Genomic DNA, 26,911 nt, shown 5'->3' with positions numbered 1-26,911 from the left:
CAGACACATTTCTAATGAACTCTTCTATTTATGACAGCTTGCTGTCGGATGGGGCGGGCGGGGGATTTGGCCATTTTTGTTTTTGAGAGAAAGAGACTAAGAGAGAAACTAACTGATTGAACATATGACGGCTCGGGCTGTTCTCATACACCATTCCAAGCTATACAAACAAAAAGAAATGCACTGTAATTTTTATATATATCCCACAAAATCAATTTGCATGTAATCCACGTAATCGTGAACCAGGAAGTATAAAGAGCTAACGCCACATAGGGAGGAGGTCGGGCTGGATGGGTTGGGTCAAAAAACACAGTTTTTTGTACCTCATGTGAAACCAGAAGTCAGTGTTGATTTATTTGTCACTTAACTTCTGTACCTAAGTTACGCCACTTCCGGTGTTATTTTAACCCAGACCGCGATCTAAGCAGTTTTTGTCACGTAACTTCCGTACTTAAAGGATAACTTCGGTATTTTTCAACCTGGATCCTATTTTCCTATGTTTTTTTGTCTAAGTGACTAATGGGGACAACACTTTTTGAAATTGCTCCAGTATTGAGGGAGAACGCTGCAGCCGCTAAACGAGCTGTAATGTAATCATTTGGGGCAACCTGGCACCGTCAGTTTAAATCCACTAAAGTGCTTTTTTTTGCCACTGACAGGCTCAGATTGTTATTTTAAGTGTCTGACAACATTTTGGAAAGGACCCTACATAGAAATGAAAACTTTTTCTTATGACATTGAAAATCATTTAGATAACACCAAGCTACGCTTTCTGTACTCCAACAACACAACAAAGTCTGACAACACTGGTGTCCCGTAGCACTTAACTCACGTTTCCACCGTTGTCTCGTCTGGCAACAAGTCTTGTGTCACAATGACAAAGCGATTGGTAAGAAAAATATGTAATTTCTCTGTAAGGTCCTTTCCATAATGTTGTCAGACACACATAATAACAATCTGAGCCTGTCAGTGGCAAAAACAAGCACTTTAGTGGACGTAAACTGACGGTACCAGGTTTGTCCCAAATGATTATGTTCCACCTCATTTAGTGGCTGGCGGCTGCAGCGTTCTCCCTCAATACTGGGCCAATTTCAAAAAGTGTTGTCCCCATTAGTCACTTAGACACAAATTCATGGGAAAATAGGGTCCAGGTTGAAAAATACCGAAATTATCATTTAAGTTAAGCCATTTCTGGTGTTATTTTAACTCAAACCTCCATCTTTTCCTAAACTTAACTAAATAGTTTTGTTGCCTAAACCTAACCAAGTTTTTTCCTGTGAAGACAGAAGTATATTTTGAAAAGACTGGAGCGGAAATTGACACGTGGGTCACTTGTTGCTGGACATTCATAGGAAAAGACACAAAAAATGAGGAATAACTTTTTGTGAGATATCATACAAACCGTTGTATGAGGACAGGTGGGACAGTTATGGACGCAAAGTTGTCATTTCAAGGGACAAACCTCCAAGTTTTCCATTACAAAATGTTCTCCAGTACCATTTGGCCAACTGTGTGATTTTGGACGTTTCCCATTGTGAGAGAAAGAAGGCCAAAGAAATAAAGAAATAGAGTACATATGTGCATTTCTTTAAGAGAAGGAAGGATGCCTTTTATTTTCTACCTCACACACGACACACACACACATACATACATACACACACACACACACACTCCCTGGCCCGCCTAGTGTATTTCCCTCCCGGCTTTCCAATTTAAATGCAAATGTTCCCAAATCGGACTCCACAAAGACGCAGAGGCAAAATCATTTGACGCAGCGATGAATTATATATTTTAATTAAGCAGCCAAAAAGAATCACGCCTATTCAGCCCTTTCCCCTCCAATAAGAAATGAATAAATAAATATGGAAGAAGGGAAGAAGAAGAAGAAGAAGAGGATAGAAGAAGGGAATAAATGGGAGGGTCGGGAGGGGTGGATGGATGGATAAAGGGAGGAGGGTTTGTATTGAGTTTGTGTGATTGCAGCGCTAACCGCCCGTGGGCTGTCATTATATGAGCGATCTGAAGCTGTCAGATTTCAAAACTGTATTGTTTGCTGAGAGACGGGCTAAATACCCCCACGGTTTCAAGGACACACACACACACACACATACACACTAGAGCGTTTTCACCCAGAGAGTTCCAGATGCATGCAAACACACACACACACACATCATTTGGATTTTGAAACCAGCACTTGAAGAGCAGAGATGGGGATTGTGATGCTCTGACAAGGGATGCAATTTTAATTTCACCCCCTGTCACTCTCCTCAATATCTGCTCAGATGAAATACATATGAGCTGCCAATCACTCACACATACAAATAGACACACAGGCGTGCATACACACACACACACACACACACACATGCACACACACAATTTATCTCTCAATCATATGCATGCATGCAGACTTTCAGTTACTATTTCTATCATTCGTAGTCACAGGTGGAAACACTCATCTGTTAATATATCAAAAACAGACTCTTCCATTGAAGGAGTTCCCAATACAAACACTAAGACCTATTAAAACTGGGAATAAGATGCTGAAAAATATTTTTCTGTATTGTTGGTGTTTTTATTTTTTCCACTTTAGAGATAGTTTGCTTTTAAGATTAATTGTTGTTCAACTCTGTGCGACACAACGCAATTAGTTTTGTTTGAGTGTAAAAGATTTTCTTTTTTTAAAACACGGATAGATTTGACGTTCATGATAACATTTCCTAGTATATGTTTAATGTATTTGACTGCTTTATTGCCTTTTGACATGTTAGTGGTACCGTAAAAGCTTTTCCATGTTCTTGAACGTCGCACAGCAATACTTAAAGATATGTTCCTTCCCTTTCTGAGATGCTTAAACATGGTGTAGCTGTGTTCATGTTCAACTTTAACAAAGAGAGACAGGGTGACAGGGGTGACGGTGAGGGAAGAAAAAAACAGATACATACTGGCTTTACTGAAGAGAGTGAAATAGAAAAGGAGGGAAGTGAAAAGAGAATGAAGAGTAGAAGAAGTAAGAGAAAAAAACCAACTAAACAAAGAGCACGAGGTAATGGGAGATGACAGTAGTTTGTAACAGCTGGAGTCTCGCATTCAAAGAACAAGGAAATTCACTTTCCTTTCTTTGCCTCTATTTAGAGCGCTCACTCTGTTCTTCACACACACCTTACTCACCGCAGGTCTCAGCAGCAAGCGGACCCTTAGACAACCTCTGTTCAGCGAGGAGAGACAGTTGGCTCTCTTACAGACGCAGGAGAGGAGACGGACGATCAGCCCAGAGAGAGAGAGAGAGAGAGAGAGAAGGGAGAGAGGCCACATTTTAATGGGAGGATCTGGGTTCAAGCCCCTTTGTTGGCAGGCACCGGCCCTGCTCAAGTATCCTTGAACAACAGCTCCAATGGTGGAGTTATGTTGTAGCTGACCCTGACCTCTGACCTTTCACCCCCTAGTGGAAGTGAGTAGGCTAAAAAGGCAGTTTCATCTCTAGAGCTCGTTAATTAGCACGAATCTTGAGCCTATGTTGTCAGGTTGACTAGTAGACCAAAACCAAACCCTGTGCTCACAAACTGTATCTGGCAACCTGTCCTATAGCCTGATGTGTTAGGCGGGTAAAAAAACGTCAACACATAACAACTCCTAACCGATTCATTTAAAGATTTAAAGGGAAATTTGATATTTTGATAAATGCGCTTATTCGCTTTCTTGCCAGAAGTTAAGGCCTTTACACAACCAGGGTTGTGACGAATACAACACACGAAAATGCGAAATAATCGCTTGCGAATATTATGTCAAGCCACAGTGGCAGGTGGACAAAAGAGTTAATTTCCAACACTAAGCGTATTAATTAAACACTGGTATCGAATCGGTACTCAGTATTTGCCAATATCCAAAGTCGAAAAGCTGAAAAACACGGATCGGTGCATGCCTATAATAAAGTTTTCCGTCTTGGTTCGGACTACGGAGCTACTAATACTAGGCACAACTCAACCTTTTTCGTACAACGTGATTGGCTGATGCCTTTATTTGCGGTGTGAAAGCTCAGAAAAATCTACCTTGTTTAAAAAAAATCAAAAACAACAGTTAGAAAAAATATTATTGATGAGCAAATTAATTATACAAGAAAAAGGCCTTTAAATGAGAAGATTGATATCACTCTCATGACTGCACGCTAAATATGAAGCTTACTGCTCGTTGCTAGGCAACTGGTTTGTACCAAGAAATTGTCTAACCCCCCATAAAACATCAATTTGTCGTTTTTTACACTTTGCTTTTTGTACGGATCAACAAACATAGACATATCACGTAATGATTAGTGAGCTTTAGCAGTGCTGTTAGTTGGATTTTGTTAGCTTTAGACAGAGCCAGGCTAGCTGTTTCCCCATGGTGTCTCCAGTCTTTATGCTAAGCTAAGTTAGATAAGTTATATTTCCCAAAATGTGGAACTTTTCCATTAACAAACATTTTTGGAGTTTGGAGAGAGCACCGAGATTCGCTGTATATCTATCTAAATTATCGTCTTTGCCAAAAATGTTGAACTATTCCTTTTAAAATAGAAAAAAAATAATTAATGAATGTTAAAAAAGCAAGAAAATAAAGCAAGAAAGAACAAAGTACTGAGACTGGGAACAACACGAAGAGATGAAAGCATGAGAAAGCAAGAGATGAGAGCGCCTTTTCACTCCTTCCATCTTACCTCACCTTTAATGAACAACAAATGCTTAAATGTTAAACGTCATGTTGTAAACGTTTCACGTGAGGCAACAACGAGGCGACGGGATGCCCGTGAAGCGTTGTTGTTTTACATGAAAGCTGTGTGTTTGTTTATGGTGTGCTATACCTTTAAGAGCTGCTGGCCATAGCCCATCCCAGAGAGGATGGACCCATTAGACTGATGAACAGAAAGAAAGAGAGACATAAACAGAGAGAGAGAAAGGTTATACAGTGAAAAAAAAAAAAGGATAACAACAGTGAGAGAAGTGAAGAAATAAGGGAGTTTCACGAGTAGGAAAAGGAAAACAGCAGAGGATAGAGACTGAAGGAAGGCACTATAATAGTGAAAGGAGACAGAAGAGAGACTCTGGGAGATAAAGAGAGAGGACAGGAAGCAGCTATCTCTCCATCTCCTCCATGGTGTTGTAGGCGTCTATGGGTCTGTCAGTCAATCAGGACGACAGGCGGACACACTCAACTCGCCGGCTCTCTCTCTCGTCTCCCGGCGCGCGCTCACGCTGATGACTTTGCTGTGTGTGTGTCTACAGATGGCAAACCTTGTGACATCGCTGTGCTGTGTAGTTCTGGCCGCGGTGGTGGTAGCCTACGCTCAGAGACGTCAGCTTGGTGAGTATGCATTTTATCTTCTTCATTGTACTGTACCTCGTCTCTGCCGAGGCCTGCTCCGCTTCTTGTTATTTCACCTCGTCTGGCCGCCGTGCTCTTTTCTTCCTCTCGACTTCCCTGTACTTTTTTCAACCTCTCAACTCTTGTCCTATACTCAACTTAAATAATTCACCTCTTCTGTGCTCAAATTGTCCTCTCTCTGCTGTGATTGAAAGGTTTCTGCTTTTTATAATACATGGTCGTCGACGTATACTTTGATCTTCCGTGTTTGCATAAACTTGATTTTATGCTGCTTGAGACTTTGTAAGAAGAACAAATCTTTATTTAAAATTTTGCTTTTGTTGTTGTTATTGTGATTTAGTTGAACACTTTTGGAGTTAGGGTAAGATTTGCTGTGTGTTTGTGGGTGTGATATTTTTGCTGCGAGGTCAAAGGTGCAGCAGAGAACTGGCAATGTACCTGTGAGAAAGTGTAGGTGCAATTTTCCTCACTCAAAAAACAGCGAAACAATAGCTGACCAAAAATCTGCGTGTCACCCGTCACTGAGTGGTGCTAATATTTTGCCCGCATTGCCAAGGCTACCTCCATAACAGACTGATCATGATTGGTTTTGTAATGAGTTTTTTGAGGGAGAGAAGAGAAGCTGAAAATGCCCTCCATAATGCAGACAGCGACTGCTCTTCTGAGAGTTCACACAAGATGTGTGACCTTAAATTAGACCGTGTGTGTGTGTGTGTGTGTGTCTGTGTTTAACAAGGGGGTCAATTTGTCACTTGACTTTTAGCGGAATGGCTTATTAGCCAATGAGGCCGGGCCGTTTGAGTCAGCTGATCCCAAAGAAAGAGTCTAAGGAAGTCAATAAGTCCCCAGTGACGCACATCACTATGTCACGAGGTTCATACACACACAAGCACACACACACACACACATAAACAGAGCAGAAATGGCTTATAGGAAATAGGAATGTTGTCTTTGGGGATTAGGTGAAAGCAGCAGAGAAGGTAAGTGAAAGAGGGAGATGGAAAGAAAAAACAAAAAAAAGGGAGGAAAAGTGGATGAAGACTGGAAGACATTGAGCAAATAGAGCAGGGTGGAAGCGGAAACGGAAACAGATTGAGAATGAAAGTCAGGAGGAATAACAATTGATGTTGGATGGGAAGGAGTGCAGGATAAAGAGCTGGATGGTGAACCCCTACTTTTCCTTTCAACAGTGTAATTGTGAAAACAAATTTACTTTCATTCAAAAGCAATTATTAGCTTTACAGGATTTGATATCCCCTTATTTTATTTTAATAGGACTTATCTCTGTAAAAAAAACAAAAAAAAACACATAATTGAAAACGACGTTAAGCTTGTTACAACAGACTGACTTCTCCGTGTATATATTCAAGATTTTTTTTTTCCACCATAAGCTGTGTTCTACCGATCTAGTATTTTTATATTTTGTGCCGTGCAGAAAAGCCGAAAGGAAGTGAGGTAGAGTGAGCAAGCAGAGTAACGAAAGGAAAAAGGTGAAAGGGAAACACTTCAGGGAATAACGTGCCTGGATAGAGAGAGAGAGGAATGAATAACACCGATAGAAGAAAGAGAGCTGTCGGCTCTGTCTTTGGGAAGAATTGTTTGTAAGTGTATGTGTTCTGTCTTTCCTTTCTTTTTACGTGCTCCATAGAATCAGCTGCCACATGCACGCACACATGCACACAACACAAATGCCTTTATATGTCATAAGATGTCATACCACACGTGCATAATAACTGCAATCATATAGGGATGCCAGAAATTCAGATCGATACCATTACCAGTGACAATCCATGATTCTCGATACCAAGGTTAAAAACGAAAGTTAAACAATAAATCCCACGTACTTCAACATTGCATTCAAGTTTTTGTTAGGCAGTTGACAGGTCATAACTCCCTCTCTATTATCGATTTTGTATTGCTGTGAAAACATCTCCTTCAAACAACTGTATTGATTCAAGTTTCTCGCCAAAAACTACATTTTACAAGATTACATTTGAACACATCATGATGATGTTAGGATTTACCTTTGCCCAATGTTATTATATTATACTGTATATAACTATTTTCTACTACTAATCACCATTAGTCTCAAGCACTGATGGTATCTACGGTACCTGCGCTACTGTAGAAAAACTAGTACCGTCACGTTTTTAAGAATTTTGGCATCGACTTGGTCCCGAAGTTTCAGTTCGTCAACGTAACGTCTGACATTTGCACCCGAAAACTTACGCACACACTTAACTGTACATCCACACCCTTAAACTCACACAGAGACACACATCTGCCTGTCTTGGAAAGTGCCTTGTTTCTCTGACAAATTGGTAGCCAGTTTGATTGACGGGACTCCCTGGGGTATGTCCCACTTGGCAGACAAACACACACACACACACACACACACACAGGGCAATGCATGTGCGTACATAGTCAGTACAGAGGGATTGAAGGGGGATGAACTCTCTTGTTAGGTCTGACTCAATTTGTACAAAATGCACATACAGAGGCACACACTGTCTTCGTTTGTACTTGTGTGTGTGCGTGCCACATGGACTGTATAGGAAATCCATTCGAGACTTCATAATTAATGACAGCAGCGCACTGCCGTCGAACAAAGACAATGAGAAACACCGGTAGAAAACATCCTCAAACGAAATCTAACAAATAGATACAAGCCCCACGTATATACAGGAGTCAGTGTTGTCTGGAAGAAGGAGATGAAAAAGTGAAAAAAAAATAGCCAGACAAGTGAGAGAAAGACACGGAGACATGACAGAAAGACGGACAGGGAATAAGACAGGGTGGAGCGAGATGTTGCGGAGAGACAGAGGAGCAAACATAGCGAAAAGAGAAAGGTAGAAAACAAGAAGTAGTGTTGGCATTAGATGGTACACATTTATGCAGAAATACCCTTTTGAGTGTTGATTACTATCAGGAAAGCTCTTATTATCCCTGTGTCAAGTTAATATATATTGCATGCTTTCATTCAAATATTAATTTAAAAATTCCAAGCCAAACGTAATTGTGAATTCAGCAATAATACAAGTAATTGGGTGCACTTAAACTAATAAATACTTATTTTGTATTTTGTTGCAGCTTCTTCAAAGTGGATTCTTATACAGGAAAAAATTTTTTCCCCTTTTAAAACAAGAAAACAAACAAATGAATAAATAAAATCATTAGTTATATAAATCATAAAAATGCTACAAAAGCTATTTCTGGGACAACTAATTGGCCAGATATTTAATTGCCACTATATGTCATTTAAAGTATATTTTTTACACCAGTATTGCATCATTTCTTCAGCAACAAGACTATTCCCCCCCCCCCCCCCCCCCCCCCCCAACTATTTTTTTTTCTGATTTTGAGGAAAGTTCATTGAATGTGCCATTTCCATTCAGCTTTTGTAATGTGATTCATGTCGACTCAAATAAAAGAAAACCTCTGAGACGGAAGCCCTAGCAACGGAAACGACAGACCCTTAATGAAACATCACTTTAAACAACAGAGGAAAAAGAAAATAATTGAAAGCTATAAACCCGCAGAGGGAAAGGGAGTGACACTCAGAGGTCATGCCAATTTAAGCTTCCTTGAATATGAATTTGATTTTTGATTGCCAGTGATAAAAAACAGGCGATGAGGTGGTTCGAAGGGGACAGGGATGATATCGGGTGGGTGGGAAAAAGACACAAGACAGATCCGGGGGGAAAGACATGAGAGAATACGAGAACAGATGACAGATGAAGAGGAGAGCGTGGAAGACACGGAGTCAGATATGGGCCGATGCTGATAACAGTCAGCTATTCAGACAGGTTTTATGGTATATTACTTATACATATATACACACATAATCCCTGTTATCCATATAAAAAAAGCAAAGCATTGCTTTAGCCTCAGAAAGAGAAGAGTGTCAGAAGAGTGCTGCTGAATGTCAACAAGCATTTCTTGGAATATGTACAGGTTTTAGCGTCTGCTTTAACTGTGAAGTATTTCCCTGCTGTTCTTAAGCAAGATGCTGAATGTCAACTAGTACCAGACAAGCTGTGTTGCTCTGCTGACCCCGACCTCTGAACCTCGAGGAGGAGGAGGAGGCGGAAAATATCCCTTCAAGGATCAATAACATTATATTTATTCATTAGTATTAGACAGAAAACAGATGCACTGTCGGCAGAACAAAAGTTCAAGAAAAATACAACACGTTTTTTTTATGCAAGCCCATAGGCAGCATAGTCCCACGCTGAATGCTGCACAGCTCTTTTTCTTTTTCTTTGCATGACTATTCATTCTATTTAAACCTTTAGGTTAATATTAATATTAGTTTAAACCAATATTATTACTGTTATACTATTTGTAGAAAAATTAAAAAAAACATGTTTTTATTCATCCAGCTATTCTGCTTCAATCCACACGTTGGCGTTTAGCCTTTCAAAAACAACATTTTCACAGTCAAAAACCTGCTCTCCTGCTTGCTGCACACTAAAAGAGGCACACACTTGTTTTAACAGAGCGGTCTAGAAGCAATCTAACAACACTATAAATTACATTTATATAACCACGATTTATTTTAAGGTGATGACGTCATAAAATGTGACAACAGACATTTGAATCTTCATTCGAAAAACCTCAATAGAAGCTTTGAATGTAAACAACAAAAAAATACATTTGGTACAGCCCTAGTTCTGAGTGTCCTCAGGTTCCTTTTGGATAAGGTGTTTCTGCTCATTGGTTTTGCATATGTTTTCACATGGTCTGTTTTGAATCAGGTCCAACATGTTGGACATATGAAGACTTAAAGTACATTTTCACTCAACGGCCAATTGAAAAACTTTAAAATCAGTCAAGTCAAGCTACTACCCATGAGGTGAGTGCATTATTTGGTGTTTTGAAGACTGAAAGACTGACTAACCAACAAGTACTTAGGCGCAGTATACAGATTAAAAATGACATTCAAATGAAACAAAATACATTACTCATGGTTACCCTGGATGTCTCTGTTTCTTCCAGATTATTCTATGCCACTGGTGATACAATCACTCACATTACATACAAAGTGAATCCTCTCGAGCATTGAGAAACCTGAAGATTGATCATGGCCAAAATGAGCCTTATTTTCTTTCCGCTATTTGTCTCGATCTCTCTTTGTGTCTCTTTGCATCTTTTATAGTCTCTGTTTTCCCTGATTCCTGCTTCATCTGTCTCACTGTGTGTTTGTCTCTATCTCATTTGTATCCTGAGATATACCAGAAAGTCCTAGCCAAAGCAACACAATGTCATTAACAGGGTGCCTTACACAGTAAATACTAGGAACAAGCACAACATGAATACCAATGAGCAAAGTACAAGAGCACTCAGTGGTGGAGGAGGCGAACAAAAGGGAATTAGATACAGAATGAGGGAAATCTGCTGCAATTGAGATTGTTTTCTTTTGAGTTTGAGTGAATTTTTCTATTTAGTTTTTTTATGACAGCTACATCTGCCTTGCAATGTGTGTAAGAAAGAGTGTGTGAATGCGGTGACATCATGCTGTTGACTGTGAGAGCATGTTATTTATGGGAGTCCATATCCTGATTGAGAGCCAAACGTTTCCACTCATAATCATTCCCTCCATCTCTCTTCCTCCCCCCCTACTTCTGTGTTTTATATGCCTTTCTATTTCCCCTCCCTCCTCCCGTCTTCCTCCACTTCACCGTCCACATCATCCACACTCTCCCTTTTCCCTCCATATCTGCCATCCTCCTCTTCTTTCCTCGTCTCTCTAATTTCTTTATATTACTTCCTGTCTCTGGATCTTTTTTTCTCCCCCTTCACTCCATCCCTGTCTCCATCTCCTCCTCCTCCCATCTCTCAATCCATCACCCAAGTGGTCAACAGCAGATTTATTGGCCATGACATCATTTTGCCCGCTGACGCTACACCGCCGTCACTAAATGTTTTTTTGTGCGTTTCATGTCTGCGCTTTTGCCGAGCTTCTTTACCTCACGCTGATCCCATCTAATTACTATGAACAGAGGAGCGAGAGAGAGGGAAGAGAGGCAGAGAGCAGGAAACAGAGCGGCGGAGGGAAAGGGACAGCGGGAGAGTAGGAGGTTAACTCTTACACTAATTCCATGGTATTACAGCTGTCAAAGCTGTATTTATTTCTCGAGCATTCGACACGTGCTGCTGTGACTCTCCAACATGCCTGGGCGTACGCTTTTGCTACGCTGCAGCCTTATTGATCCACAGCCTTGTGAATGGATCATGTTAAATTTTTCAAAATCCATTAATACTATGCATGGTGTGCAGATGTTCATATAGGCGGATGCAATTAGCAGTAATAGCTACAGCACTCCAAAAGCAAAATGGAAAACACGCATTATTTTGGATATCTGTATAATTAGATTTGCTATTATATAATAGTGGCTTTTTCAGGTAATAATTTATCTTTTCACTCAGGAAATACCAAGCAACGCCCACCAGCAGGAGCACAGGCAATAGGAACGCTCAATAGGAACGCTAGCTCTCTGAAATGACCTGTGATAGGCCGAAGTCTAGATTTTTTAAAGCCTGAAAACTGAGCCATGAGGAGGTGCAGAAGTCTAGTTATCTCTCAGAACTCTTGAATTACAATATGCTGAAAGGTTAAGATGGAATTTTTGCCCAATAATACCAAAAACATTCCGCCTACTGAAGCTTTAAACCCAGTATATACAGTACATGTCAATAATGTGAGTATTTATCTTCACTGTAGCTTATAGTCTGAATGTAAATGCAGGAAAGGTAATTACTGAAATTGCAGGGACAGTTTTAATTATGTTTTTCCATGTACGTTTACCAAAACAGAGTTTTCTTCTTCGTTTTTAGGTACAATGTTTAACTAAAGAACATCAAAAGTCTTCTTCTTCTTCCTAGGAAATCTTCCGTCCCATGCATGAAAATAAAGCAAACTTTGCACATAGGTTCAGTCCTATGCTAAACTTCCTCAACTGGCGTTGTGGGCCAATAGTCTTGATGGTGGTGCGACGGCAAACGCCTAAAGTTTAAAGCTTTGAAAATTCATAACAGATCAGCCATACGTGCTACAATTTTCACCAAAAAGTAGGGCCAAGTGAGAAGAAATGTTGGTTCGCAACCTGGCAGGAATTATGAAGTCCATCACTCTGTTTTTCTTAAAAACTGCAAAACTAATTAAACTAACCTCCCCCCCACATTTTTTGCTCAACTGATACCAAACTTGCTGCGCTGCATCTTCAGACTGTCCTCCACAAACGATCCCATCCTACCAAAAATTGAGCCCACAGTGCGTCAAAACATTTTAGTGTAAACAGTACTGTACACAGCTACTGCACAATCTCGCTAAATAAAGCTCCAACGTTCACGAAAATGAAATGACAAAATTTTGAGGTCATGGTAGATGTAGGTTGGTAACTTTCAGAATTTTATCGCAAAAATGGCATTTTTGAGTATTTTGAATTCAATCCTCATGTGAACAATAGTGATGTGATCTCATAGTGTGTAGTGGTAGTTTCCCGGCAGTAAGCTCACCAAGATAGTAACTTGCTCTTGGTGTCTGAGGTTATGAGTTTGAGACCCGACCGAGACCGAACGAACGTGCTAATGCCTTAAAGGATTAAATATGATGGACTGTTCTGTACTTCTCATGTGTCTTCCTCCTTTTCCTTTTTTCATCTTCCTCCTCCTCTTCTTCCTCCTTCTTCTTCCTCCTCAAAATGCCATGACCCACAGCTGCGCAGCAACTATAATTAAACATAGTAATTGCAAAGTGGCCTCCCGTTCTGCTCCTTTGACCCAGTCGGGAGGATTTCTCATTTAGGTTTGTTGTCTAAATGATTTTCATAATAACACAGAAGAAAATGGAACAAAAGAGAAACAAAGAACCATCACAAGACCATGCATAATCACAAGGCCTAACCATCCATAAGTATAGAGTGAAAAAACTCAATACAAGTAAGAATCACATCATTTGGTTTTAATGACAATGAGAGATGTTGGATTATAAAGAATTCCTGCTGGCCAAAGTAAAAGTTCTTATGATGGAAGCACTTGAGAGATCAGCTGACGTTTGTGATGTGTGTATATCTCTGCGCGTTTTTAGAAGTACAAAAGACAAATCCAGACAACTAAACATGTTCAATTATTCATGAAATTTAACCGCGCTCTGATGTTTCATCAGAGAAGACAGACAGCTACTGTAAATAAGCAAATAAGCACAGAGATTGATGCGCGTGTGTCGGGTGCGTCTGCCCTGCTATGTCTTGTACGTGTAAGCCATGTATGTGCCGGCAGGGAACCTTGATCGCACTCATTATCCTGAGTAGCACTCAGTGTAATCAGTGTTCCCTGTTTGGCACGCTGCTTGTATTAAATTCAAGACGGAGCTCGACCAATTGATTGACTGACTGGATTGGCAGATGGATTACTGTCAGACTGACTGGATGACTGGCAGGGAGGCGAAGTGAGGCAGTGCTAATCCCATTCAGTCATGGCTTTGAAATGCAAGAAAAAAAAACAAAAAAAAAAGAAGCATAAAGCCCTCCAAATAATAACAGCTTTAAAGTGAAAGCAAAAAAATCATCACATTTATAAAACGTATCACAGAATGCAAATTATGCTCATTTCCGAATTGGAAACAGTGAGCTTTGTGTACTCTTTTTTTATTATTTGTTCAGTACTCTGTGCCTCAAATAATCCATAAATATAATCTGATTAGTGTTTGTTTGACACACACTGTTTACGCTTTTGACCAGGATATGAGTAACTGTAATGAACTATGCTGTATTTTTAAGTAACTGAGTGTGATCATTAGCCAAATTGACCATTATGGAAACCAATGCAACCCTGGGCTAGTTGATTCACCAGCTGATTAGGAGGTTGGCTGGCTTGACGGTTGACAAACTGTTTATTCAACTGCTTGGCTGACAAATTCTTGTCGGTTTGCTCAATGTAACAGTATCGCATCCCTTCTGGAGGACCTACAGGCGGGAAGATTGAAGACTGAGTGACTCGTTGGCCGACCGAGCGAGTGCCTGTCTGATTCCAGAGACACTGAGAAGCTGATAGGGTGGTTGATTGACACTGATATGGAGAGGTTACGTTGTTGCCTTTTGATTGGCTGGTTAGATTACGGCACTGGATGTCTAACTGAAGAGTTGTTGGACTTGGCTGTGTGAAAGAGGCATTTAGAAGAGGAACAAAAAAGGAGAATAGTTTCTATTTGAGTGCTATTGTTTAATACACTGTAAGTGGCATGTGGAGAAGGAGGGGGGGAGGAGGAGGAAGATGTTGCAATGAAAGATAATAGAGAGATACTTGGGGCTTTGTAAAGAGAAGAGAACGGGAGATCAAAAAGTTCTTTAGTTGAAACCAGAACAAATACAGAGAGGCGGATAAAAGAGAAGCTGTCTCTAACATGGTTTGTGTGTACATCAGTTGGTGTGTGCGCCTCCGTTGAGACGTGAAGAAACGAGTTGCGTGAAATGTAATGCCGTTCATCAGTGGTGGTTATTATCTTCATCATCGTCAATCAAGTTACTCACTGAATTAATGTTCATTCGTAGCTATATTAAGGAAATATGGATATTTTATCAACCTGGATCCAAGACGGAAGCGTCTATCGGAATTCAACTCCAATAAGGATGCTCCCATTAAACACACAAAAGCATAATTATCCACTTCGTCAATCAGCCGGTATTGTCTCTCCTAAATGTGTGTTATATGTCTCGAATCTGACAAAAGACAAAACGTGACATATAAGGAAACATATATCCATGGAATCCACTATTGTTTAGTGGTGAATGGTCCGTAATTGGGTCCAGCATAGACGCAGGGTTCCCGACCGTCTGATAAGATCTGTCTGGTAATGGACCATTTCCAACCAATCCCGGCCCTTTATGCTAAGATATGGAATCTCAGAATCTCACTGTCTGAGCCGGAGTGTTTGCGTGCGAGTGCGTACATGTATGTATGTGTGTGTGTATCCTGTCCAGCTCCTTTAACTCATTAATTTATTAGAAGGGATTCCCAGTAAAGCTTTGATCAAGGTTCTCTCTTGTCTCTCTGATGGCTCCTTCCCAGAAGGCTTTAGCGGTTAAAAACACTGTACATTGACATGCAAATTCCAGCTTGGTCCATTGTGGAAGCTGAATAATAATAAGACATTTTGATCTAGGGATGTCACGTGAACCTATTATACCTCGGTACCAAGTCTATGCCAAAATTCTGAAAACGTGGGTACCAGGGTTTGAGACTAACAGCGTACCGTCACCCTGGGGACGATTGAAAGTTTCCCTTTTAAAGTTACATTGTGAACAACAAATCCGTGTTGAAATCGTCAGGAGGAAAGCTAGTAACGTTAGCAGTGGGCAGCACTGTCCTGCTTGGCTAAATGACAGAGCTAACGGTTAACGTATGGAGGTTGTAAAAATGAGTATTGGGCGAAGGTTATTTATACCGCTATCATGATATGTTCAAATGTAATCTTGTAAAATGTAGTTTTTGTTAAGAAACTTGAGTTGGATCATCAGGGATTAATAATGAATTTGCAAAAAACGGTATGCAAACGATAATAAAGGAGTATATGTTGAAGTAGATTTTTTTTTTTTACCGTAGTATCAAATTGAGTATTGTGAATTGTGGAGTTTCACTGGTATGTGGTAAGTGTCCTTGGGCACGACAATCAAAGCAACAGTTGTGTATGACTGACCTCTGACCCCTCGATGTTTTGCAGGGAGCAAAACAGAATTCACACTGTCACATTACTCATCCACACCTCAAAATATAATATCAATATAATGAAGAATCCACAATCTCCCACAAATCCCTTCACACTGTCCTTTTATCCGCGCCCTTGTGATACGGCCCTCAACAACATTGAAAAGGAGCACGATATGGGAGATGTGCACAATTGAACGCGATTCCCACTGCCAACAGACAAAAACAACCACCTTGATCTTTGACATTCACCACCTGAACGTTTTTTTGTCCTTTCCTCTTATCCGTCTTTCCTCTCTGCCTGCGTCTCCCTCTTTCAAACACACTCTCCACATGAAAGCGCGAACGTAGGACGAAGAGGACGCTCAACTGTTTCTCCAGCGGCATTGTACTGCGTCAGCCGGCGTACATACTCTCACACCGGCTGGCACAATTCATTAAAAGAACCAAATTATGTGAGCTCGCTTGTGTGTGTGGGATTGTGCGTGTGTGTGATTGCCTAATGCGAGTCATTAATGGAAGTGCATTCTAATGAGGCTTACATCAGGTCAGAGCCAGCCAGTGTTTAATGACAAATAAATAGTGAACAGAGTGCTGCGGTGGCTTTAGGGTCAGACAGCATTTAGCATTTTGGAGATGGAACAATACATTTTGTTACTGAGAGCTTTATGAGCACACACACGCATACAAATACACAAATGCAGCACCTTAACATACAGCTGTTATTGTCACACTCCTTACCTAAAGGTCGACACGCTAGTGTGCCTGTTTCTCTACGTGTTTAGCAGCTCTTGAGGGCTGTTCCCATTAAGAATTTGCTTTACTGACCTGACTCCATATTGTATAGACCTATGTGAGTGTGTGGGCGGATGGGTTAACACATATCCCGACATACTCAGGTTTTTATTTCTTCTGCACAAGTGTTTTTGTGTGGGAGAGATTCAGCGAATATGAACGCGCGTCCGAAAGAGCGAAAGCTCCGCCGTGCGAGTGTGCGGCGCACGTTCGTTTGTGTGGTTCAGTGACCTTTTCCATGTGGCTGTCGTAATACCCTGATTAACTTTCCACTACCCTGTTGTGCAGCTAATGAGTATGAGTGTGTGCTTGCTTGCATCTGTGTGTGAGAGCATAATACAGGGAAATGAAAGTAAAGGTAAATATTTAGAGGGATTAGGAAGTTTTGAGTTATTAGCCGTACTTTGGAGGAAGTGGCAGTTCAAAAATGACTGTGTTTGGCTCAAAGGCTTTCAATGTATTTCCAATTACTGCGCCATACAAATAGAAACCTCAGCGCTTTTGCTTCCCGTACTGTATATCACGTGTGAAAGGCCTCCTGAATATACTGTACATAGATGCACGATGCAGTTAATCTTCAAAGTAATGTGATTGCTCAATTTTTTGTTTTGTAAAGTCACCGCTTATGAGATGAAGTCTTTATTTTTGCTATTTATTGCAAAATATAGCTTTGTTCTTTCATCTTATGCTAAAGTAACGTCATTTTGGTTTTCTTTATGCATCCTGCTGTATGACTACTGTCTCTTGTGTGACAGACACTCATGTGTGATGATGTTAGTCACCATAGTAGCCATTTCATTGTAGTGAGACCATTTTTTTTCAATTTGACTTCACTGTATAAAATTACGTGTGGTGACCTCTAGGATAATCACAGCCTCATGAAACTTTACAACCACAGACTAGAGACCTAGAGCATTCAGAGGATGGATGGCTTCCCTAGGTAGATTGGAAATAAGGGGGATTCTGAGCAGTTTACACAACAGAAGTGCTCGCCATCCAATCGCCGAAAAAATGCAATTCTTGCAGAAATCACAGCATGACTTTTTCTATGGTGTTCCTCAAGGTCTTTGTGTCTTAATGTTGTATTTTGGAGGAATTATTGATCATTTTTATCAATTCTCAAGTGGTAAAAAATGGTTAAATTTAGCACCAAATCTGTGTAACAAATGGTATCACCACCAAAATTGCTGAAACAACTTAGGAAACATAATAAAGCATGCAGAGGGCGATCGTATTCTATCATAATGTTCTTAGCCCTTATACACTTTCACAATTTATTTTAATGAATTAATTAATATTTTTGTTTCTTATGATTAAGGACTAGAACAACTTGACACTCAGTGCTGAACTGCATCTCAGATATATCTCCAGGTCCTCAGCTTTCAGATGATGTACACCACTTCTATGTGACATCTACCGTTGACCTGCTATCTCCCCCTAAAGACCCCCTGTACCCAGCTAAAAAAAAACAAAAATTGGTCTATTGTTAACGGGTTAAAGGGTCCAAAACAACTAATATCTTTAAAAAATCTATTTTAGATTACATATCCAAAAACACGTCTGGTATACAAGAGAGGTCTAGGGCAAAGTCAATATCTGAAACAAAAGAGCCGCCTGCACTTTCAAAGAAATCAACTTAACAAATCAATTTATTTTTAGTCATTAAAAAAGGCATTTTATTTGTAGATGAACAGAATGTCCCCTCGACTGAATTTAGTGACCATTTGCAAGATATATTTTCTGTTCCCAGAGCCATTTTGTTGATTCCAACCCATTAAATCTCAAGTTGTGTTTTCTCGTGCCATTAAAAATCACTGAGCCCCCACTAGTTCCCCCAATTCCTCCTGATAGACTGTTCAATAAGTTGATGTTGCCAGGAAGCTAATGCAATTCCAGCCAGCATGAGCAGAGTTTTTGGCTAATGTTGCTTTGCAATAAAACTTTGTTCCAAGACATTGGAACTGAATCACCAGAGGCTTAAAAGGGGTCTCGAACCCCTCAATGGTGCAACACTTCTAAATATACGCATTTAATTTGATCTATTGTGAACAGAAAAGGCCTCAGTGTGACGCAATGTGGGGGGGGAGTAGAAGAGTGGCAGGGGGAAATGATCGTCATTTATCACATTGAACTTCGGTTTAATTTAATTCGGCTCAACTTTATTGTCATTCCTCTCGACTTAAGTCATTCCACTTAATTCAAGTGCACAGAGAAAACAAGAAAAAGTGCGATGATGCAAGCGGGAGTGGAATGAAAACAGAACAATAAACGCCAAGACAGAAACTAGAAAATACAAACTGTTGTTACACCTTTTCCGTTGTATTCTGATGGGAATATTTAAAATGGAGCAGATAACCGTGTGTATGACAGATTAAAGCCTGAGGCAACTTATTTGACATATTAAAGTAATATTAAGAAGAATGACTTTACCATAAACTCCTTTAGTCTGGGGCCTTTTAACTTTGTTTTCTGTTTAGTCTGGTTCGGTTTCACAATGCACAAAATAAAAAAAAATGTTGAGGGGTGTGTACGGAGGAGCAAATTAATTTTTTTCATCACGAGAGCTGCCACTTCTATGCAGGGAATCGCAGACTTTGAAATATTGCTGTCAACATTTTTTCACTCTACTGCGCACACAAATCCTTTCTCCAGTTTATCTCGGATGACTTAATAAACGTCACTATTGTTGTGGACATAATTTAGCATATTCTGTATGTTGTCTTCGGCCCAGATGTCAAGCAAACATCGGACTTCTGCAGAAGTCCAAGTCAGTCCTTTCCCACTCTACCGCCGTTTACCTGTGTCCATTTCAACAAGTACCTGGGCAGGCAGCCTGCGTTTTGGTTCACTTCCTATAATCGGTTCGGATTATGTTCTCACTACAATCGAATCGCACAAGGGTTCGCTTGGAATCCTTCTCGCAAGCGTTCTCGGACCGGTTGTTTTGGTCCGCACCAGAGTACGATTACTGCGTTCACAACTTCCCAAACGAACCGCACCAGAGTTTGTTTGAAAAGGACTAAATGTTGACTTGTGAAAGCATCCTAAGTCATGTAACCTAACCGGTTAATACACATAACACATAAGAAATACAGCCTTGAGTGGATTCTATCTTTGATTGCTTGTATTCTGTACGATTGTTTTTTATTGTGTAGTCTGAAATTGCAAAGGTTTGTCTCGTGCCGTCACTTTGTGCTTGCGTCTCTGTCACTTTGTATTCCTTTAGAAAACTTTTTGAAAAGAGAGTTTCTAGGTATGTGACAGCACTTTAAGCCAAAACTTGTGTAGCACAGAAAGAAAGCCCACATTGACTGAACTTTAAAAAGGAGAGGGGAAAAAAAAAAATACAACATTTCTGAAAGAGCTGTTTGTCCTTGTAGAGGAGAGACAACAAAAGAGAGTGAAGTAGAGGAGAAGTGTGTGCATATTGGTTTCTATGTCCTTCTGTGTGCATGCAAGTGTGTTTCTGTATTTATTGGCTTGACATTGTGCAAGGACGGTCCTATCTCTTTCGGTGGAAGTGTGATTTCCTGTGTTGGAATGGACACATACGGAAAACCACAAGCTCCCCAAACCCTCATACAGTATTGTCTGGGGACAATAGCCTCCCTGCACTCTTTTCAAATTCAAATTCACAAAGCTCTCTTGTCCATCATGCTGACAAAACATTGACTATAGCTCAGAGATATTGGAAGTCCACAGAGGCTTAAAGAATTGCGGCTGTGACAAGAAACCCTTTCTTCCCATGGAAGAAAATATGCACATGCATAAAACCACACCATCATCTACGCATGCATACTCATTTGGTTTTTCGAGAATTAATTACTATATGGGCTTTTTGCTTTGGCCAGAATACCATTGGGGGGCCTTTGAGTCACAGTACGAGGAGTATTAGCATTGCAGAGCAGCTTTCTCGATGCATCACCTTGTCTAAGACTGTTTTTTTTGAATTTGTAGTCTTTGGAGGTCATTCCTTACCTTGCAGCTGTGGGAAATCATTTGCAGCTTAATGTATGCTCACATTGGCAGAACGAAATCAGAGAACCATTTAACGACTGTCCTTTCTGTAATAAAACACTTATTTTTTTGTATCCGAGCACCTATAACGAGATCATAATGGTGACATAAAGTCGGGAACAGATGGTGGACAAACAGTAACATGGAGCGCTAGCCACTTAGTCGCCTCGAAACTACCGGAGTCTAAGTGTGTAGACGAGGAGGTAATAAACTTGGTGCTAGGATATAATGGTATAAAAAGTTGATGGATATAATGGAAAAGTACCCCGTACAAAAAAAACTCTAAAACATAAAGGTGTCCAAGGTAGCCTAGAAACGTAAAAGAAAACATGGCAGTGGAGCCATAGTTGAAACGCCCCCAAGAGGTGGGACCTCAGGTATAGCATAAAAAACGAAGCCTGGTTGAAGGTGCTTCAGTTGACTGCTCTCGAGACCAGCTACTCGTTTTATCTGTATTCTATTCACATTGAATCTGAAGTCTGTCTTCTTTTTGAAGTTTGCTTTAATTGAAAAATATCGCCATTATTCATTTCTCCGTTTTGTAGTCGTCAGCATACAGATATTACTCGCTAATTTTGGATTTACCAACAAAATTGAACCGATCTCTGCACATGTATTTTTTTCCAACACAAATGTTTCCTTTAGGGTTGCAACTTACCATTATTGCCACTGTTGATTAATCTGACGATTATTTTCGCAATCGATCAGTTGTTTGGTCTATAAAATGGCAGAAAATGGTGAAAAATTGTCGATGAGTATTTCCGGAAGCCCAAGATGTCATCTTCAGATGTCATATTTTGTCCACAACTCAAAGATATTCAGTTTACTGTCACAGAGGAGTAAAGCAACCAGAAAATATTCACATTTAAGAAGCTGGAATCAGAGAATTTTGACTTTTTTTCTCATAGAAAATTACTTAAAAACCATCCATCCATCCATCTTCAACCGCTTATCCGGGATCGGGTCGCGGGGGCAACAGCTCCAGCAGGGGACCCCAAACTTCCCTTTCCCGGGCCACATTAACCAGCTCTGACTGGGGGATCCCGAGGCGTTCCCAGGCCAGAGTAGAGATATAATCTCTCCATCTAATCCTGGGTCTTCCCCGTGGTCTCCTCCCAGCTGGTCGTGCCTGGAACACCTCCCAAGGGAGGCGCCCAGGAGGCATCCGTGCTAGATGCCCGAACCACCTCAACTGGCTCCTTTCGACGCAAAGGAGCAAGGACTCTACTCCGAGTCCCTCACGGATGACTGAGCTTCTTACCCTATTACTTAAAAACCGATTATCAAAATAGTTGACAATGACTGACTCTTACTATAAATTGGCTGTTACAGTTGTCACGTGTTTACTGACAGCTTTTAACAGGCTTTATATAGTTGTTTTGTCATGATAAAAAGAAAACCAAAAATTTTACAAAGTAAAAAAGAAATACAAAAAAATACAAGTTCAGTCAGCAGAAGTGGTTTACAGACACAATAATGAGATTTGGAACATGAAAGCGGGCGCTGAGGTTTCAGTATTGCCTCAAGTTTTTGCAAGTGGCGGCGAGGCCTAATGGTTTGGGAGATCGTGCCATTATTAATAGATAACAGGCTGGCTCTGCACAATAACCGCGTGCCCTTAAGCAAGACACAGAAGCCCAGCCCGCTCTGTCATTGTCAGACATGCAGCTGAGGCGCTGCCTTGGGATACCGCATTGCATAATCCACCAGGACTAACAGGCCATTATGCAGTGTAATGTCCTGTCATAGTCCAGGTGACCAGCCATGGGATTATGATGAGGTATCTCATTTAGACACCAGAAACGGGGTAATATCGTCTCTAGATAGAGAGTGTCAGGAATTTCTTCCCATAGCAAAATGTGTGGAGGTTAGTAGAGAGTCAGGGCAGGCACACACACTCTCGCCTGTACAGTCAGTGTATGTGTGTGTGTGTGTGTACGGCATATTTCTCCAGTAGGATAACATGAAGTCTGATCTGTCGAATCAATAACATACCGTATTTATCACAGCAGCTCACAGGTAATCTGGTAGAGGTAGCATTAACCTTCTGGCTGAAGTTCTCTGCACCTCTTTCCTACACACACATACAAGAAAAACCTATATGTCAAGACACACGGTACTAGCACAATGATGAATTGAGGCAAGGCTGTTCCATCATTCACACACACACACACACACACTGCAAAGGTGGTTTTCTAATCTTGCAGAAGTGTGTGTTTGTGTCTTATGAATGCCAGAAGGGAACGACACAATTTTACGCCGCATATCTCAGTCCCCGCTATTGTTTCGCTCCCTTTTTCTCACTCTGCTCAGCACTTATTCCGAAAGGTTAACTCTAATCCTAAACTAATAACGAGACAAATTCATAGCATCGGATTGATTTTGTAGTCAATTTTGTATGAGGGAACACAAAACGCAATTCACACACATTCGGTGATGCATGTTTGCACAGACTAACGGCAGTGAGCGGAGATTGGTGGAGCCTTTGTACCAAAATATTGTGTCACTTCTTTGATTTAGCGAAGTAAAATTGAATTTTAAGGCTGGAAAAGAAAAGCCCTTATTATTCCTTTTCCACATGCCCTATCGGTGTCCTTCGATGGAAGCTGCCGTTCCAATAGATGGAGCCTATAGCCTTGGTTATCCATGTGAGAATGTGTAGGGGATTTAGGCTTCTTATCACTGCTGGCCAGCGTTAATGAAATCCACCCTATACACGTGTCTTGCATCCTCGCAACCACACACACACACACACACACACACACACACACACACACACACACACACACACACACAGACATATGCACGAGAACCCAATACGTTCATGATGGTTCAGAGAACATATAGCGTGATATTAATTTGGACTGAATACAACAGCTGTTGTCCCTGAAGACAAGTGTGCGCATGTGTTTGTTTGTGAGGGTACATTTGTGTTTGAAGATAGCTTATATGTGTGTGTGTGTGTGTGTGTGTGGAAAGAAACCGAACAAGGTGTTTGTACATTTGTAAAGGGCAGATGCAGGGTTATAAGTAAGGGATAATGTACAGCGAGCCAGTAATCGTTGTGAAATAAACCTAGACAGGGCGATGCGTTTGCTGAGGGATCTCGCATCACCCTGAAACGCTTATTACACGGCTACTTAAGAAATCAATAATTTGACAGAAAAAATGAATTTTCAACAAAGCCGTGTAATAACCAATGATAGTTGTCATTATAAATAAATCGTTTAGCCAATAAAATGTTGAAAAAAATAATTTTCCAGAGCCAAATGTGAGGGCTTCCAATTGCTCCTCTACAACCAGCAGCGCAGAAAACTGGAAGTACTCAATATGCAGTGGTAGAAAACAGTAAAACATAACAAATCCTCACGTTTCAGAACCTCGAACCGGAGATTGTTGATGAACGACAAGCAATAGATGATCAAATTTGTCGTCTATATTGTGTTTCTGTGTGTGATAGAGGGGACGAGAAAACGATTCTCTCTGGCAGTAAAAGCTTAGTTGCAACATGGACACACAGAGGACAAGAGTACAATATTAAAGTGGCTCCAGCTTAACTCTTTCTTATTGATTTTCTCTTTTTGTCAATCCGCCCGCTGTCTGATGCTGTTTGTCTGCTTCCCTGGTCTTTGTCTGACCACCCATTTGTTTTCTCAACTTCTGCATGTCTGTGTGTCGCATGGAGTGTGCGTGTGTTTTCAAGTGTCAGCGTGGCAATGTGTGGTAAAGTAAAAACTAGAGTAGTTCTGATACTGATACCGATACGGAAATGCTTCCGATACAGGCTAAAATGCTGCATCGGGTATCGGCGAGTACGTGAATCTACGCACCGATCCGATATCACATTATCACATCATTCAACAGCTCATTTACGCCACACAGGAACAACACGTGTCACTCGCTGCCCGATCAGGCAGGATGTACGGATCGGGCAGCGAGTGACACGTGTTGTTTCCTGTGTGGTACTGCACATGTGCAACATTCAACAGAGATGAGATAGCAGCGAGATGGCTCGCTCGTTAGCTACTTTTAGCTATAATTTTTGATTGCGTGTCTACATCGCATTGTACGGTTTTGGCCGACAGGGACTTCACGGTGCATTCAGGTGTAACTCGTAAACTTTGAGAAACTCAAAGCTGTTGTTTTATTGTTTTAAAGTACCCTCCTGCCATCTAGTGGATCTTCTTTTTGTTGTTTAAAAGTTTGTTCCCAATTGACTGGTGAAATAAGTTATTGTTAGCACACATGGGATTTGAATTTGACCATATGGCCTTAGTGTGGTACATTCCAAAACAAAATGTATAGTGCTTGTTACCGATCTTTTTAAAGAAGAATTTGAAAGTGTAAATGACAGTTGTCAGGGCATAAAATCAATGATCTGTTGATCTTTACGAATCAAGACTCTATAGTCTAACAATGGCATAACCATCATTGCTGGGAAAAAAAAGTTACAGAATCAAAAATTTGATTGAATTGTGACCTTATAATCGAAAATCAATGAATCGATGTCACGCTAGCACATACAGTAGAAGTACAGAGTTAGCGGTTGTTGGCTTTCTGTATGTACAGTGTTTTCAAATTGTATCCAGTCCAACGTGATCTTCAATGGATATCTTTCTTGCCTTTTACACAGCTGTTGGCTGGATCAGGTCCGTGGCACACTTTCAACCTTTTTCATGTGCAAATTCAACCATAAAATGCTTTCCCATCCTCTCCCCCTCTCCCACATATTGACATGCAGTACATCTGCTTCCACCTTTTTCTACTTCCTTCATCTCTTTCTTTCCATCTCATACATTATATTCATTTCTCTGAGAAGGTCATGAGGTCCTCCAGGAGAAAGGTCCCAGGTTTAATCCCTGACTTTCTCACATGCTCACATCCGCCCGGAATTACAATAATAGAAAATATACAAAAGCAGCCGTGGATGGTGGAGCACAGCAGTCACTTTCTTATAGACGCTTTGACATTTTCAAGCAACAGCTTTGATGGGTCATTTTTTCACATTGAGCAAAATTATCTTTGTCGGACTCCTGTGACTCATCACGTCCTCAGTGCTAACTGCCCCACTTATCTGTTGATGGCCATAATAGAAACAGAACTCTTAGGGAAGAGTTTTTGTCCCGACCCAGATTGACGCAATTAGTGCAAACAGTAGTGGCTCGTACATTGATAGTTTCTACCATGGACTGTATATAAAAAGAGGACGTAGTCACCATGACGTCACCCATTGGTTTTATACGGACTGCTGTTTTGAAGGCTCAAGTTTGGCATTTTGGCCATCTTGGTTTTCGGCCGTCGCCATCTTGGTTTTTTGCAACCAGAAGTGACACGAGAGGGTGGAGCTAAGTACAACAGAACATTGAATAAGACATTTTTAGGTGACCAAAATGTTACAATTATCTTTCACTGAAAACTGAACTAAAAACACACTGTGAAAGGGTTAAAATTGTAAGACGGAACACGGACAACGCCATGATACCGACATGTCAATCACAAGTTAGCCACACATTAAAGCATATCCTGCTTTATTACTCTAAATGGGACCATAATTTACTAAATGAACATCATGCTGTTTTGAAGAAAAGACTTGAAACTAGCGATTAAGACCATAAACTCATGTTTACAATGTTTACTGAGATAATAAATCAAGTGAGAAGTAGGCTCATTTTCTCAAAGACTTCTATACAATCAGACTTATTTTTGCAACCAGAGGTGTTGCTCCCTGCTGGTTATTAGAAAGAATGCAAGTTAAAAGCACTTCTGTATTGGCTTCACTTTTCAGACCCCGGAGGTTGCCCACTGGTTTCTGCCAACATTTCCTGGCAAATCCTTTAAAAGCAGAACAATAAGCTCTCTTTTGGGTACTGTGGTTAAAAATGACCAAACATGTGTTTTTATATTAAGGAGTACAACCTTAGCTTGGATCAAGGTGTTTGTGGTCGAGGTCTGTCACCTCATCAAGTTTGAGAAATGCATTTTTTAAAAATGTTGACTCAAAGTCTATTTCTGAACAAGCATTTGGCTGTTTTCATTTTTT

The 26,911-nt window shown here is 40.6% G+C and overlaps 2 protein-coding genes across 4 annotated transcripts in view; one reads left to right on the top strand and one right to left on the bottom strand.

Moving 5' to 3' along the window:
- Positions 1-26,911, bottom strand: part of LOC141756882 (alanine--glyoxylate aminotransferase 2, mitochondrial-like) — a 308,692-nt gene that overhangs the window by 117,936 nt on the left and 163,845 nt on the right. The gene's annotated exons all lie outside the window — the stretch shown is intronic.
- Positions 1-26,911, top strand: part of cntfr (ciliary neurotrophic factor receptor) — a 269,991-nt gene that overhangs the window by 104,740 nt on the left and 138,340 nt on the right. For 2 of the 3 annotated variants that reach the window (XM_074616858.1, XM_074616857.1), the window contains one exon: positions 5,256-5,334. In XM_074616858.1, the coding sequence (XP_074472959.1) occupies positions 5,256-5,334 (79 nt within the window). Of the gene's footprint in view, positions 1-5,213; positions 5,335-26,911 lie in introns of those variants that run through there. The other variant, XM_074616856.1, reaches the window with a different exon arrangement.

Source organism: Sebastes fasciatus, chromosome 19 (genome assembly GCF_043250625.1).
Source record: "Sebastes fasciatus isolate fSebFas1 chromosome 19, fSebFas1.pri, whole genome shotgun sequence".
Lineage (NCBI taxonomy): Eukaryota > Metazoa > Chordata > Actinopteri > Perciformes > Sebastidae > Sebastes > Sebastes fasciatus.
The sequence above is the reverse complement of the archived record's forward strand: the minus strand, read 5'-3'. Positions and strand labels throughout refer to the sequence as shown.